The 16,589-nt window shown below is 44.1% G+C and overlaps 1 protein-coding gene across 4 annotated transcripts in view; it reads left to right on the top strand.

The window, feature by feature from the left end:
- The first annotated feature begins 3,702 nt into the window (after window positions 1-3,702).
- SLC15A2 (solute carrier family 15 member 2) overlaps window positions 3,703-16,589 on the top strand; it is a 69,678-nt gene continuing 56,791 nt past the window's right edge. For 2 of the 4 annotated variants that reach the window (XM_027636405.1, XM_027636413.1), the window contains exons 1-2: window positions 3,703-3,780; window positions 9,395-9,920. In XM_027636405.1, coding sequence (XP_027492206.1) covers window positions 9,854-9,920 — 67 coding nt within the window. In that variant the 5' untranslated portion in view covers window positions 3,703-3,780; window positions 9,395-9,853. The remainder of the gene's footprint in view (window positions 3,781-9,394; window positions 9,921-16,589) is intronic. The other 2 variants (XM_027636411.1, XM_027636407.1) reach the window with 2 other exon arrangements.

Below are 16,589 nucleotides of genomic sequence, written 5' to 3' on the forward strand. Positions count from 1 at the left end.
TCTTCAGCTAAATGTGCTTTTCACCTCTGAATGTGTTTTCTGTTAATGATTTACAAAAGTGAGTGCAACTGGTATTTTTCATGTTGCCCTGTAGCCCAGCTGCCAACATCCATCCCTTGCTGACCACAGGGTATAGCCCTGGAGAGGAGCTGCAGCTGAGCTGACTGCGAGCTCTGTGGGGCTGAAAAGCCCAGAGTCCAGCCACTCTCATCTTAGCTGAATAAGAGAGAAACAGTTCCACAGTCACTGTTCAAAGTGGCCAGAGCGAATGGATCTTGCTCTCCTTGTGGAGCAGTTTGAACACTGAGCAAGGAGTGAACCAATACTGGGTGTGCTGAAGCCAAAGGAAGAATATTTCTAGATGAATTTCCAGTTTTAGGAAATTTTTGTTCTCCATTTAGCAGAAACTGATGGCACCTGGACAGTGGGAGATCCAAACAACTATCTGCTTGCTCATATAAAATGTTTTCTTCCAGTTTTATTTCTTGGGATACTGTGTACACAGCAAACCCCATGCAGAATGCACACAAACTTCTTCCTCCTGTACATCCACATGTGAGCTACTTCTTTGCTGTTAGTGATTACCCATAACAGAATTGAGATTAGACATGTATGAGTGTGAGGAGGGTGACATTGCTGCCAAAGAAAATTTGAGTTCTACATCTCAAGTATCAGGTCACCAGAGAACTGTGTAAAGAGTAACCAAAATGCACATGCCTACCACTGAAGGTGGTGACAGGTTCTTAGTAGGGGATGTAGTTCTTCCTCTCACTGTTATATTTGGAAAAAAATGCACAACATCACTGCAAAAAAAAAAAAAAAAAAAAAATTCCCCAAATCCAAAAGATAGCTGCAGTCACACAACAAGTCTGTTCAAAACTGGAAAGTTAATGGGAATCTTCTAAGTCCTAAGGCATTGCCCTTGCTTTGCTTTCTCAAAAAAACCTGATCTAAGAATGGCACAAATTCTCTACCTGATTTTGCTACCAATTTTGCTGATTTCTATTTTAAAAAGGTTTTGTTGATTTTTATTTTGTAAATTTTAACATCTTCAAAAAATATCCCAAGTGCAATAAATATGTTATCTCTTGCCACAGAACCCTTTTGATAATTAAGAGATTGATCATCTTCAGCAACAGACATAAAAGTTTAAACAGTACATAAATGTTCTCTGTACTAATGCAATAAAAGTGGATTTACTTTTACAGTGGTAATTTTAGCAGCAATCTAAATCAACACCCTGTTGATAATCAAACAAATCTTCCTTTAAAGAGAAATGCTGTGCAAGTGAGCTTATTAGTATTATGGGCACATTATTGTCTTTACTTTCCCCAATCAGCTTTTATTCATGCTTTTACAATAGGTGTAAATTTTTATATTTCCTTAGGCAAGCAGATGAATGAACTGAACATCAGGAAGATTACTTAAAATAGGTTATGGTGATAAGAAATAGACAATCCTGTACAATGTGTCAGTGGATTAGAGTGCTGAGTTCTGTAAATGGGCAACTCTGCTCTGAGGGGGTTGACAGGCAGCTGAAAAAGAAAAACTTGACTGGGGGGTGTTCGAAGTGTGGCAGGGTGTTTTCTGTATAGATATGTTAGGGAATTTGGGAGGGAGAATGGTGGGGAAAAATTTCTGCTGTATGAGGCACAGCTGGTAGTTGAATGGTGTCTGAAAAGGACTCATCTTGCGAGAGGTTGAGGACTTGCTCCTGTGTCAGACCCAGGCTCCCTCAGCTGTGCCTTGTCCTTCAGTTCTGCTCTACCTTCTGTCATGACCAGGTATAGCAGAAGTGAGGGAGACCAGGAAAATGGCTTTGTACCTTTGTGACGAACACTGTGTAGAGAGAAGAGCAACTCTAGAAAGCTCTGGGTTTGATGCTCTCCAGCAGTAACAAAAATGTAGGGCAGCTAGTTTTATTTTTCCATTTTCTTGACAATGTTGCTTTGAAAAGTTGAACTAAATCACTGAGATATTTCTGGGCTAAAATTTCATGAGTCCTCATGGGATGGAAATGCTTGTTGCTCCACATGACTCTATTTCCAAGCTCAGACAAGCAACATGGTGGCTGCTCACACTTGCATTGCTTCCAAGGTGGAGCTTTTGTTTTTTCTCTTTTCTAGGTCCAGCCAAAGGAGCTGGGTCAGTCACAGGATGCCCATTATGCTTCTCTCTGGAAACTCTAGATGGATTTATGCTTGTGGTTGATCTGAGGATCATCACTTTCCTTATATCAGGAGTGCAATTCCTGTTGGCTCCAAGAGAATTTTTTCAGCTGAATAACTAGAGAGACATGTTAATTATGATCCTTTCTGCTTCTTTAATGTCTGGATAGTCCCTTGCTGTCCTCTTCTAAAACAATACCACTCTAAAATCAGTTTGAATGCTACACACAGTGTGTTACTCCCACCTGACTAGGGACAGCTGTTCTGTGTGTGTGGCTGCGCAGCAGAAAATGCTGAGGTCCTGAGGATGACTCATCTCAAATAGGAGCCACTGCCCCGTATTATCCCTTCTGAAGCCTTTCAAACCACCCTCCCATCTGCCTGTTGTTTTGTAAACTCTCATGAAGTTTGGTTGCAAAGTGCTACTGTTTGAATTTTCAAGCAAAAGAAGAGCAACGGTGGTGCCAGATTCAGTGCAATATGACTGAAGGTGGTGACACGCATTACATTACTGTTGGCCTTTTTATCTCTGGTCCTCTCTTTTTTTTAAGACTAGCAAGATGACAATAAGTCAGTTCAGGTTGACTGCTCCTTGCCTGAAGGGCTGTGAGAGTGTTTCAAGAGATGGCTATGTGATGATGTCCCAGACATTTTAAATGTTAAACATTGTATGTTTGCAGTCCAGAAGATTCCTCATAAATCAGTTCTTAATAATGCAAGTTCAGATCCTACAGTAGAAACAGCCTCCTTTGGTAGAAACAGCCTCCTTTGCAATCAACAGGAATGAACTCAGCCACGATCTGGTTTCTGAGGCCTCATCAAATGTGCAAAATCACCCATTTCCCTGGGCAGGGGCTGCACCTTCATGAGTTGCTCAGTCAAATGCTTCTCCCAGCAATGGTAGGATGGCTGTAGCAGCCTGGTTTGCTTTGTCCTGGAGAGCTGTGACTCCGGGGACTGCATCCTCGTATTTTCTGCAGTCAACGACAGATGGGCATGGCTTTGATATCTACTTGCTTTTTCCTTGGGAACTGAAATGGAATCAGTAGCTCATTGTAGGTGGGCTGCTGGATTGCTGCTGAGAGGCAGTGGAAATGTATTTTGTTACCAGTGGGGAAACGCAGGGTTGCTTACCTTACCATCAGGGCCAGAATGAGCACTGAGACTCCCGCAGCTGATTGAAAGGGAAAAAGACCAGGGATCGAGAGTCCATGGAGCAATATTGAACAGAGAGGCAAATCCATCTGTGGGCTGACAGTGATAGCCCTCACCATGGTTCTGGAGTGACTCGGAGGACATGAGACACTGGATTATTATATTTATTATTGGGTTGGACCAGCTCAGGTGTGTGTGTGGGGTGGGGAGGGACAGTTTGAATCCCAGGGAGGTGACGCCCTGTCCCTCACAGCAGCCCCTGCGAGGCTCCCGAGGCAGCCCTGGACCAGCTGTCAGTCAAGGGCCCCTGGAGCCCAGTCCAGCCTCTGATTGGCTGGAGCAGCAGGAGCTCCGCCCCCTCACCTGGCCCAGAGGTATAAAAGCAGCCACACGTGGCTGCCATCTTTGGTTCAGCCCCACCACATGGGAAACTGGGACTTCACAGGACTCTCGGATGGTAGCTATGGAATTTTATCTTTGTCTTTGCTCCTTCTCTTTCTCTTAATCTCCTTTCTTAATGCTTTGGGTAACTTGAGACCAAATGGGTTGGATTTTGCTATGTTGTATCTGTTAGCATGTGCTAAGTCAGTGCTTTGTGGAATGCTTTGTTTTGGTTGTATGTTACCCTTTAAGCTTTTACCAATATCTCTTGTTTCCTGAAGTTTATCAGTAAAAGTACCCTCTGAGAAAGTATGTGCAACTTTTCTCCTCTGTGCTCTCTCTTAAGGTGTTAGAAGAACCGAAGGCTCTTCTAATAATCCAAGGGTGGATATTGTTTGAGTGTTGTATATATTTAAGGTAAAACTCATTTAAGGTGAACTCATAGTTCTGAGATTTGAGGTCTTACAGAGGACAAGCACTCTCCAGCTGCATGCTGGAAGGAAAAGGTTCACTGGCAGGAGGTTCTGTTGTGTGTCCTGAAGCCAAATAATATTTATTTCAAGAACAACCCAGTGCTGGGTTGTAACCTTTCCTGTCATATCCTTTGGGGCAGGTGCTTGGCTCTGGTGCTCTGTGTAAGCCCATCCTTTGTCTTGGTGTTGGCTTTCTTTGCCTTCCCATTTCTGGCTCACCTTGGTTCATCTACATGTCAAATTACTTCCATTGTCGCTACCTGCCAGGATGGGGCAGGGGCCAAAAATACAGTAGAGCAAAAGGTACCACATACATAGAGTCTGCTTTCACTGGCTAGTCCAAGTCAGTGGTCCCAAAGCTCTTTCCTTAGCCTTTAAGCAGAGAGGGAGCCTGTTGCCTTCAGTGACTCTTGCCTAAGAAAACCCTTTGTGACTTGTCCTACAGGAAGATGTTGAGTGATGCAGACTTGCCTCTCTCCAGGCCATCCATCCAGCCTGTGGTGGAGAAGAGGAGCTGCTTGTTGTGCTGTCTAAGCTATGTTTGGCCATCCTGCCATTTGGGCAGACCTGCTGCCCTTCATTGGCTTGCACATCCACGCCAACTCCCTCAGGCAAACACCCAGGGCATCTGCCACAGCTCTGCAAAGCAGCCACAGCTTTCATTGGCATGGCAAGAGTTATCTGTTCTGCGTGAATGGGCCTGACCAGCATCTGGGATCTCTTGTAAAGAGCAAGGAACTGAGTACTCCAGTAACATGATTGTAGAGCTGAAGTGAGTCACTGTAAGCAATGGCTCTGCCCTGACATGGTTGCCTTTGAGCTAGAATGAGTCTGGCTTCTTCCCCATTTAAAACTACCTGAATCCACAGTGTCTAGCAGACATTTCTGTCACATAGATGGCTTTTTGGGTGCACATCGTTTCAGATTTTGTGGCTTTGGCAGGAAGCACATAGCTGAGGTATCTGAGAGTCTGCCCCAGCAAGGGAGGGCTGGGTGGGGTGGACAGGTAGGGCAGATCTGGCCTATGCAGGTGGCAAGTGGCCATGCTTTTCACACTGCTCTTCCTTAACAGCAGCACAATCCCAGAGATTGTCCTTGGCTGACTGGTAAATGGACCACGTTCACTGAGGAAGCAGCCAAGGCAGTGCAAACCTGTATTGCCACTCACTGGCAATAACCTGCCTCACTGCATGTGCTTTGTCCAGGCCAGTGCACCATTAGCAAGGTGGAGAAGTAGAAGAAGAGTACACTGACAATGCAGTTATCTCTGTCTCTAGAAGATCTGGGAATGTGATGGTCTTAGTAACTCAGAGATGCACATTTCCCTGCTCACCATAATGTCTGAGATTTAGAAAATCTTCTCAGAAAAAGCTACCTGTATTTTGAAAAGAGTGAAAACATGGCTTGAGTCAGTCAAAATGTTTTTGATGTGTTTTATTTCAGTTGTAAGCCTTTATGATGTGTTTGCAGATTTTATCTTCAAGAACTAAAATCCTTGAAATGACATATTTGAATAATGGTGAAACTTTTTATAAGCAATCAGAGAAAAAACAATCTTCTCAATTCCTTTCTACTGCAAGCCCACGCTTTTCACTGGTTTAAGTGAATCCCCACTTCCTGCTTTAAAAAAGTCAGCTGGAATAATGTAAATCTGCTTGATTCAATTAGAAGGAGCTTTTGAGCAGCTGCAAAGTCAGGGAATTTATCTCTTTTGTGATAAATGATGGCAAAGAGGTCACCACTTGATATAAAATTAACCCCAGAACTAGTTTTTCCTAGCTTCTAGCTCAGTTTTAAATGATGCTGGTAATTCTGTCTTTCGTTTGAGTCAGGAGATCACAGTAAGAGGCCTCACAAAGCACCTAGAAATTATTTGATCATGAGACAGTAGAGATACACATACCCATGTTTTACAGTCCTAACTGCAAGCAGAGACATTAACTTCTCATTCACTGGCAGCTGATTCCAAATCTCTCTAAATGGCTTTAAGAAAATATATGTTTCTGAGCTTTACCCTCAGCTAAGTCTCCCCTCATACTAGGTCTTCTAGCTACTTGAGTGATAACATGAGGCACAAGGTAGAAGTCACCTAACAGCTTAGTACCAGAGTAAATCTCTCCACTCCATGGAGCATGTATTGTTTTTTAACTAGACTTTACTCCAGCTCTGTGTCCTTAGCCCACAAAACTGTCTCAGTGGTGACAACCCACTGAAATCAGGAGTTACACTCATATCTGTGGATCTGGTCCTACAGGCTCCTCCTTGTGTGTGCTGTGCCACAGTGTCATCCTGGTGTGTGACCTGCCTCCTCCCATGCTGGCATATTAAACTGTCTGGATGTATACATATTCATATGTATTTTGATGATAAATGATGCCTGTAATTGTTCAAACAGTTCAGACTGAGGAAGGCTGAACTGAGGTGCAAAGACAACAACCCTGCCTGACCAAGATACGGCAGAGGAAACCTCTGCCATAACCAATGATAACAAACCACAGCAATTACTCAATTAAAGCTAAACCCATCTTTAATCAAGACAGTCAATGTAAGAGGCCCTTGGGATTTCTGTGAGAAGGAGGAACTCCCAATCAGTGCAAAGGGAATTAATTGTTCCTTTTTATTCCAGGGATGAAGTTGCCCCCAGATTTGCAGATGCTAATTTTCAAAAAGAGAATCATTAGCTTTTAATAAAGAATTTGCAACTTGGGAGGTGGGGGGGTGGACTGAAAGCATTTCCTCATACAGTTTGGAGTTCATTAGTGCACCCATCAGGGAAAATGTGTGAGAAAAGTGAAATCGGATAAATATTCCTTATTTATCCTCCAAACCAGTAATTCAGGAAAAAAAAGCAATTTCTTCTAAATCTGAGTTCCAGGTGACTGCCTTTTATCTGAGCTCCATTAAATTATTCCCCTGCTAAATTCTCATGAAATAGGCTTTTTGCTCCAGCAGACGTTGACTGAGATCATTTTGAAAGCAAAACATTCTGTTTTTATTAGTAATGATCCATCTTCCACCCTGATGATGTGAGGGGCTTGAGGAAGGTGTTTGTGCCTTGGTGTCAATCCCTGTTTCTTTGCTGTCATGGGGGCAGGCTGGGTGACCTGGTTCCTGCTTGGCTCCCTGGCTGTGGGTAGCACTGGGGTACAACAGAAAGACATGAGAGCACCTGGTAGTGATTCTACCTCCAAACAAGTCAAGAGGCAGTGTCCTTGGCCTAACATTCACTACTCAAGCTTGTAGCTAGATCCCTCTCACCCTCATTCCTACTGCAGTGTCTCAGCAAGGTCTTCTCTCTTCAGTCTCAGTTATGATAATTTTTTCCTTCCTTGGTTGCCCCATGTGATTCATTCCCAGGGTTTATTTCAGTGTGGCAACCACCAGACACAATTTTTCTATGGTCTCCTGTTTATTCTGGAGTTACACACGGCAAGTTTCCTACACAGCTCTTTTTAAAAACACAGATTTATTTGCTTTTACTGGCTCTGGTCAAAGCAGCTATTCTGAAATCCCATAGAGATGGAGCAGTAGAGGCAGACAGATGTGATGAGCTGGAGCTGCTCCATGTACCAAGTGCTGCTGGTTGAAAAGAGCCTTGACCTCTTTAATACATCAGGTCAGTGAAAACAGGGCTGGACAATACTTTGGTTGATAATGTTCTGAGGGGACTGAGCAGAACTGCCTGAACATTTCCCAGGTGGTGTTTCCTTGGGGCCTGTTTGCCTTGACAGATTTCTTCCTGTGTGTGAACTCTGAGGCAAAAGGAATATTTTATGAAGCTTTTTATATCACTGTCTCTGGTTTTTGTGGCAAATTGAGCTCCCTTCATGTTGTATCTCTTCTCTTCCTTCCTCTCCTTGGTGACCTCGCAGCCATCAGTGCCTGAATTCCTGCCTTTACATCCTTGATTTTCTCTGTCTGCTCTTTGTGAGGAGGGTTCCATATCCATAACTCAGCATATGTGGCTTTTATGCTAGTTACTGCAGTCTGAAGGGAAGAAACAGACTTGGGCCTGTCCAAGTGAGTAGAAGATCCCAGAAGTCTGTGATTCCCTGCCAGAAGCAGCAATGGAAATGACAAGCTTGGTTTGCAACTTTCAGGCTCCTGCCTCTATGCCAGGGAGCCTGGAAGCCACCAGACCCCAAGGGTTTACAGGGTCCTCACTATGGGAATGAGCTGGGTTTCCTGGGCAGCCAGGTGCTACTGAGGTCTGGGACCCTCACACAAGTGAGTGTCCTCACTCCAGTGCAGTCCTGCAAATGCCCAAGGAGGAGATTATTCCTATCAAACCATTTTACTGCAGGTTTGGCTCCATGGGAAATGCAGAGCCTAGGTGATGGGAGCATCAGGTTTCTTAATCTCAAGGGATGCAGTGGCATTTTATCATGTCCTCTGAATTATTCTGTCACAAGCATCTTGAAGGTCTGGTTTATCTTCTCTAAAATGATTAGTATGCTGCTCATCAATCATTCTTATTTCACAACTAACATGCTGCAGGTGGTTTAGCAACCTGAGCATTTGGACTGAAATAATTGCACTCTCTAGAGCCCTGCCTAAACCAGGGGGAAGCTGCTGGTGCCTTTGAGGTGTTTGGGTGCTGTGGGGATGGGGGCATGGAGTGCTTGGGTGGATGGCCAGCCAGCCACCTGTGCTAAGCTCTGTCCTGCAGCATGCCAACTCTCAGGAGTAGCAAATTTCAGTTTTACAGTAGGTTATGAAGTCAAGGCTGAAGAAAGAGAAAGCTTCTTTTATTTCTCAGACAATTAAAGAACTCAATGTTATTTTGTGTTAGGAACACATCTCTACTTGCCTGGCTTTCTCCTACTTCGCTACAAGCTGCACTTGAGTGGCAAAGTGATTCTTGTATGTGTAGAAAGGGGGTGCCTGGGAAGAGTTCAGCACTCACAGGCAGACTGGCTTATTGGAGAAGCTGAATAGTCAGCACAGTGAGTTTTCCCCACTGCTTGCCATTCACTAAAGCCTAAATCTAATTTTAGGCATTAAGCCGAATATGAATTCTTGAAAACATATGGCATCAATTCTGATGCTGATCGCTTTTGGTAAGTTGGCTTGATATAGCCAAATCCTTTGAATTGTTTTCCATTCCCCAACAGGGAATGTGGGAAAAGGAGGAAGATCTAGGTCTGAGAGAGACCAGGTCTCTGGCCAAGCTAGCTCCAACAATGACCTTGTTTTAGCTATCTATCTTCCCTGTAGGACCAGCTGTTTCTTCAGGAGCCCTGCTCTGGAATGTGTGCAAGTTGGGAAAAGACCTCACCGATAACTCTACACTTACAAAGCCTCTGAGTGGTACAGAAAATACAGAAGACAACCCTGAAACACATGAAGTAAAGAGTTAATGAATCCTCCAAGAAGCTTTAAGTTTGCACAGAGAAATCAGAGAGGGGAGTTTCACCAGCACATTTCTCTGGCCAAACCCACAGATAAAGATTAACTGAAAGTCTTCAGGGACAGCAAACAGAACAATGTTACTGTGAGGCCAAGTGTTGTTTTGCCATTTGTTCTCTGTATGTTACCATGGAGTACAAGTGCTGCTTGTGGGTACAAGAAGAAATAACCTTATATTCGTACCCTACATTTATCTCGGACACATCCTGAAGTTTAAACAGTTCATAGTGCTCTTCTTTTGTACTGGACCATTCCACTGCTTTCTTAATGGAAATCCCCCCATCTGGGGACACTCCACTGACACCTTTGTTTAAGACCCGCTGCAGAGATTTCCGTAAGTAATGTGCTTTGATTGTGTTCCTGTTCTTTCCGCATTCCCTGGCTGGGAGTGTTTGAACAGACAGACATCGCGTGTGGAATGTTTGTGGGAGTGGGCTGTTTTGAGGTAAGTGTCCAAAATATCTGTGAAAGAGCTTCAGAGTGAGAGTTGTGCAAAGCTGTTACTAATATATGTGCTCATCCAGGTGAAAAACTGGGAAGTGTATCGTGTAACCCTATGTGTCCTGTTGTACTTGCATATATTGCAGATCACTAGTGCTGTTAATTACCTGAAATTGTTTGCAGAAACTTCGTGACAAATTGTTCTGAAAAACATATAAACCTAAGGAAAAAGCATGGCTGGATGGGGGGGGGGGGGGGGGGGGGGGGAGGAAAAGGCAGAAAATGAGCAAGCTACTTTTTTTTTTTTTTGGTGAATTAATTACCCATCTTCAGATCTGACAAAATAACTCAGAAGAGGCTGATGTCTTCTGTTGCTCTGTTTTCAGCCAGTGCAGGAAGCAAAAGTGTCAGAAATCTCTCTGCAAAGCCTGTTTTGATGAGATTTCCAGCCAGTTTCATGAATGAAGTTGGTTTGCATTAACTGTGAATAAGTCCTTGGGCAGAACTAGCAAATCATGGGTTCATTGATCACAGACACTTGTGTGCATGGCGTCTGACCCAACACTCAATAAAGGCAATGAGAAACCTACTGGGGCAGCTTACCCAGTAGCTGTGGAGCCATTTTGCAGTTCCAAAGCAGCTGGAGTCAGCTATTCCCAGACACTGGATGGGAGTGAAATTTGCTTATGTTCCTGATTTATGGAGGTTTGCATCAGGCCCAGGGACAAGTTCTCTGCTGCTCATTTACAAAACTGATGTAACAGATGAGACCTAGTAAGAGTCAAGCTCATCCTTTCCTCCTGCTGCTCTGATGTTTTATTTTCCATCTGTAATTAACAAGGATGGATGCCTACTTTTGGGATTGTTTAACTGTGGGGGCTGTTTCAGGGCTGTCCCCTGAGGCTGTCTCCACAAGTAGCATGTTTTTTAAGTTATGCCTCTCTATTGATCCATGTCTGAACAATTACCAGTGGTGCTTGCTCTGAGCCCAAAGGTGTCTGCAATCAACCCCACAATGATATTCAAGGAGAGCACTGTTTTAAAAGGCTGCCTCTCCCAAAGTGTGCTGTGTGTTTAAAATGTGACAGGCTACATGACAGGACCCGAAACAGAGACATTTGAGAAAACTTGGGATCTTCTGATCCTTGAGCCTGAGCTCAGCCATACTTCCTGACTTTGGCTTGGGAGCCTCTGTTTCAAACACACCATTTTCACCTGGTATCTGTATCTATCATGCCTGCAGAATAACCACTGTTTTAAAGATTCCTGCCTTGATATTACAGTGTAATACTCTGCCTGACAAAGACCTAAAATCTGGTGGCTGGTAAATAAAAATTATTGATAATGATTGTTTAATTAGAGGTATCAATAACTTCACCAGAGCTGTTAGGAAAACAGCTCAGCTGCTCTGAAAATGGCAAAGGAAACTTAGTGTTAAGTAGCTCACTTTGCCTGCTCTGCAAACTCCAGCTAAGGCTCCTGGGAGTCAGATTTTCTGGAGGTGGAAATCCAGTATTGAATGTCTGATGGGGCATCAGGGCTACCAGTTCTGCTTGTGAGGCTGTATGAAAAGCTAATATGTGCATTGATAAGTAAAATCACCAACTGAATGATTCTTCAGGAGTTGTGGGCCCAGTTCTTGTTTCTGTGACTGTTTTTTTTTCACGACCTTGGGATGGTTGCTGTTCTCCTTGTCCTCACAGGGGCTCAGTTGCTGGATCAGTCTTTTAGTTAGGTGGAAGAGAGAAGGAGAGGTCAGGCATCTCATCTGCTTCTTTAAGCAGCCTGGACAGCCCCATGGCTGGCACAGTTTCTGCCTGCAGAGACTGGAGTCAGCAAAGAGCCAAGGCAGCAGGGCACTATGATCCCTATCTCCATATGGGCTGTCACTGTGCTCCCACGCAGCTGCAGCAGCAAACTGCTTGTGGAGCCAGATGCCATACAGGAGATAGGACTTAAAGGGATCTTCCTTCAGGCACAGGTTTTCCTTCAGAGCTTTTCTTTAAGAAGGTAGATAGTCCTCTGTCACCACTTCTCAGCCTGGTGGCAAAGTTACTTGCACTGACAGCCCTCAATTTGGGGGCTGATGCAGCATGACAGGTTGGAGTGAGCCTGTTTGAAAGGGTCTGTGCCAATTAGGGTCAGCTGTTATTATCGTAGGGGCAGTTAATTGAGGGGCTATTGATAGGCAGCAGGCCATCTCTCTCTAATTTTCTTTCCCTCCTGTTATTTAACAAAACTACTGAGAGGAAGGCTGCATTAACTTTACTTTTATCTTTAATTCTGTGACTGCAGTAAAAGCCAGTATCTGAGAAGCCACTGAATACAGGATAGAATTGGTTCTGTAATAATAACTTGTTTTCCCTCTTTGAAAATAAATATAGTCCTTAGTAGAGAAATTTACCCATTGCTGGCAGTCAATCAGCCAGGACAATTTGGGCTCTGAGTACTCGATTAGAATAACTTTAAGGAAAATTGCCTTCCTCAATCAAGTAAGGATCCATTAACCTGATGAAACAGGGTTTGCTTATCTGAGAGGTTAAGACTCAAAACACAGCCTCAGCTGTATTAGATGAGGCCTCTTTTAGAATGGGAAGTAATAAAAACACCATCTGTCATGTCTAGTCAATCAGACCTTGTATAAGAGAGGAATTATTCCTCTGACTTTACCATTATAAGATCATTTGTTTGTTAACAATGGGAAGTGTCAGGAATTCTGAACACTGGTTTTATTCCATCACATTATTTCTAGCTGCCTTTATCTTGCAGAGAATTAATATTAATCTGAGTTTATACAGGAAAGAAATATTTCTAGATGAATACAATGCTAAGGTATTCCATGTTGACTCTCTAGTGATTTATTGTTAGAGGTAAAACTGAATGGGAGATGGAGGAAAAAGTGCCATGTACACTTTGCTTCTGAAAAGTATTATTTCTGTAAACCAATCTCATGCAAGTTGCTGAGCACTCAAACGTTCTTTGAAGTCAATTGAATATATACCTCTCTTGTAGCCATAAAGGACCTTAAAGGATTGGGGTGGCTAGATCTTCTCATGTTATGCACAGGCATAGCTGGAGGTCATGAAAAAGGTGATTGCATTTTTTTTTGGCATGGATTTATGAAAGCTAATAAATGCTGGCACTAATGGATTTCTCTGACAGTGAGTACCAGTGCATTCTCCTCTATTCACTGAGGAGCACTTGGAGACATCTAAAGACTGAATGCCAGACAGCAAAGACAGGAGATGGAAGGAGTGGTGGAAAGCCTATACTAGCATATACTCAGCACTGCTGCTCACCAGCTGGGGGAGAAACATCATCTTCCCTTGTCACACACCACAGATGAGATTGCAGTGGATGCATTAACATACGCCATTGCCTGCTGCTTGGGCACATACTGTGCTGCTGCCCAGCACATTCAGCACTGCTTTATAGCTTCTGAGTGGCCACAAGCTGGAAGCCACCAGAGGTGGTTTTTTGTGCCTATGGGAAAACCATTTCTGTGTTCGGGGTTGCTGTTTGCACAAGAGAAGCAATGGGGTGTTTGCTGGTGTGTGATGCAGGACTCAGCTGTTGTGTGATGGGCACAATCCTATGCAAGATCTCAGGAGGAAGGAGACAGGCTGGGGATAGAAGAGGGTGAAAGCAAATGCCTAATTCAGCATTCAGTCATAGCAAAAAGATGTGCTCCCGTTAGGCTATTCAGCCTGGGGTCCTGTGAGAAAGGCATGTTGAGCAGAAGGAAGACAACATGTTCTCTGAGGTCGTATCAGAAGGCTGAGCACTCCTGATCCCGCTGATGTCAGGTGGATCAGATGCCACTCAGCTCCTAGAAAAACTCGATCTCTTTTGGGGAGTTAGCATAAAGATGAAGAATCACGGATGAGTTCTTGTTTCTATGAGAGAATAATGTTTCTCCCTGCCAAGCTCTGGGGGAATTTTTCATGAGTGCCAGTGGAGAAGAGATCGCTGTGGGCACAGGATGGCCAGCACAAAATGAATTGTGCTACAAAGCGTTAGTGTCCCTGGAGACCCAAATGCTGTATGTTTAGATTAACATTAAAAAAAGGAGGAAAAAAAAATCTCTAGTTTTGTGCCAGTCCCTTTGGGACCTGATGCAGGAAAAACCCACATGACTGTGCTTCCCCCTGGAGCTAGTGAGAGCTACTCCCACTCACTGTGTTAGCAAATTGATCCCCATGATCACTGCGGGGGGAGGCTGAAAAGAATGGATGGCACTGCAAGCTCGTTATGAAAATGCAGGGAACCAGAGTTAATGAATCTTGGATGAGCCCCTAATCTGCCTGGCCCTCGGTGGAGGATGTGATTAACATCTCAGTGGAAATGACAGTCCCTAGAATGCAGAAGGTTGTGTCATGTCTGTCAGTGCTTGCATCTGGGAGGGGCCACTGTCAGCTGATATCTCTGTGGATTAGATCTGGAGAGTTTTTTTATCAGAACAGAGGTATTTTTGGGATTTACATGTTCTCTGTCCCTGGCAGCTTGCCCTGATGAAATACCGATTACACAATTGCAATCCGACTTAAACTATAGTCAAAAAATCAGCTGCTTGTTGGGTTATGGTGAGAATATGCTCTCTGTGATGGCAAAGATTTGAAATTGTGCAGTGCATTTTGTCTCCTGACACAGGGAAACTTGCAAAGAACATTGAACAGGCTGTTTACTGTGGATGTATGGAAAAGAATTTGGAAAACTGAAATTAATGCCTTCTCTGAGATTCTCATAATCCTGTAGCCAGATTAATGACTGAAACCACTTGCCCCAGATGTACAGAAGATTAGTGCTGCTTGACTGTTGTTGTATGGCCAGTGGAGTTAAGGTTAGGAAACCTGAAACAAGTGCTCAAGGGGCCTGACAAGTAGCATAGTCAGAGCTGAACCTCAAGGTCCTGCTGTCACAGCCTATAGCTGTGCCCCTTCCTTCACTGCCCGATAGACCCACCTGGTTCAAGGCAGCCCTGTGAGCCAGTTGTGAGGAATAGAGTAGTTACAGGATTTCTGCTTTCTCATTACCCACTGCCTCTTGCTGAAGCAAGTAAAAGCAGCATTTTACTCGGGAGCTGGGTGGGAGAGCGTGTGGGGGACACCACCGGAAAGCAGGTACTGGTCAACTGAGGGATCAGTGCAGAAATTCCCAGAGGAGTGTCTGTCCCAGAGGCTGGAAGTAAGCATGGAGAGTAGGGCACTGTACCCAAGGGGTGACTGGGACACTGGATTCGACTGTCTTTTGGCGTTCCACTAGACCCAAGGCTGCTGCAAGCTGTGATACCTTCAGGAGCTGAGCTGTCCCTCAGAGCCTGTGGCACAATAAATCAGTAGCTGTTTTTCATTTGCTGTGATAACAGCACAGGCAGGGCAGCTTACAGGATAGACTGCTGGGCTGGCGTGCAAGAGGTTTAATCGGAATCTACCTTCATCAGAATGGTTTTTCCCTCTTTTGTTCCTCTCTGAAATGGAGATACTGATATCTGCTCATTGAGATGCCCTGAGACCTGCTGCTGAAAAGCACTGTGTTAAGATCCTGCTTCTGAAACCACCAGGGAGAAAATGTTCTTGGGACAACAAATGGTCCTCAAGTATTTTCCCAAAGTTCTGCCTTGCCACATACATCTTTCTTCCAGCTGCAGGGACCTCCCACCTTCTCACTCCATGAAGGGGACAGCCCAGCCTCAGCTCCAGGCAAGTGGACTGGGTAAATCTTCAGATTTTTCTGTTTCCAGGCTCTCTCTGTTATTCAGAGGTTTTGAACAGAGAGCTATGCCTGAGCCAGACAGGTGTGTCAGTGCGTGTCTGAGGGACTAGCACACCTTGTGACAATCAGAATTGATCACTTACACCCTTGCAAGTCAAACAGAACTAACTACTGTGTTAGGTCACATGCCCTCACACACCAATTCTGGCTATCCTTTTCTGGATTTGGTTGTTGTTTTTTTTTTCAGAGCATTCTCTCTGTTGCTGACTTTACGTACCTATGTGAACAGTAAAACTAGCTATTGTTTCAACTAGGGACTGTCTCTAAGAAGGGGGGTAGCATTCCTAAAATGCTTTAAATCGCTATAAAGGGGAAACAAAGGACTATCAAGTAAGGGCAGAACATAGAAACATCCCAGGGACTGGACATGTTCCGATTGCCTGGGGCACCTGGGTGTACATTTTCTCTCTGTTTTGAACTTACTGAAACCAGTGCTACCAGTCAGCTCTGAGTCGTGGTGTGCATGGCACCTTATACCACAGCAAAAAGTACAACTTAAAAGTGGAGGGGGAAATAACTGGAAAAGAATTCAAGAGTTCACTTAGCCCATCTCTTTACAGACAGCCTGATTAGTTAAATTATTCCTGATTTTCTATGCAATATATAGCCTTCTTTGGTATTCACTTGCTGTTAATCAGTGGTCTGTTCTGAAAGATCACAAGTCTTATTCTGGAGCCAACTTCCATTGTTTTTTTTCAGAGGTTTTGTGACACTCTCATCTTGAGAGCCTAGAAAGTAATTTAAATTCATGGTTGTATTTTGTTTGTGCTGTGTTTTCTTCATTTCCTGC

This window comes from Corapipo altera, unplaced genomic scaffold (genome assembly GCF_003945725.1).
Source record: "Corapipo altera isolate COAL_440 unplaced genomic scaffold, ASM394572v1 45, whole genome shotgun sequence".
In the NCBI taxonomy this organism is placed as follows: Eukaryota; Metazoa; Chordata; class Aves; order Passeriformes; family Pipridae; genus Corapipo; species Corapipo altera.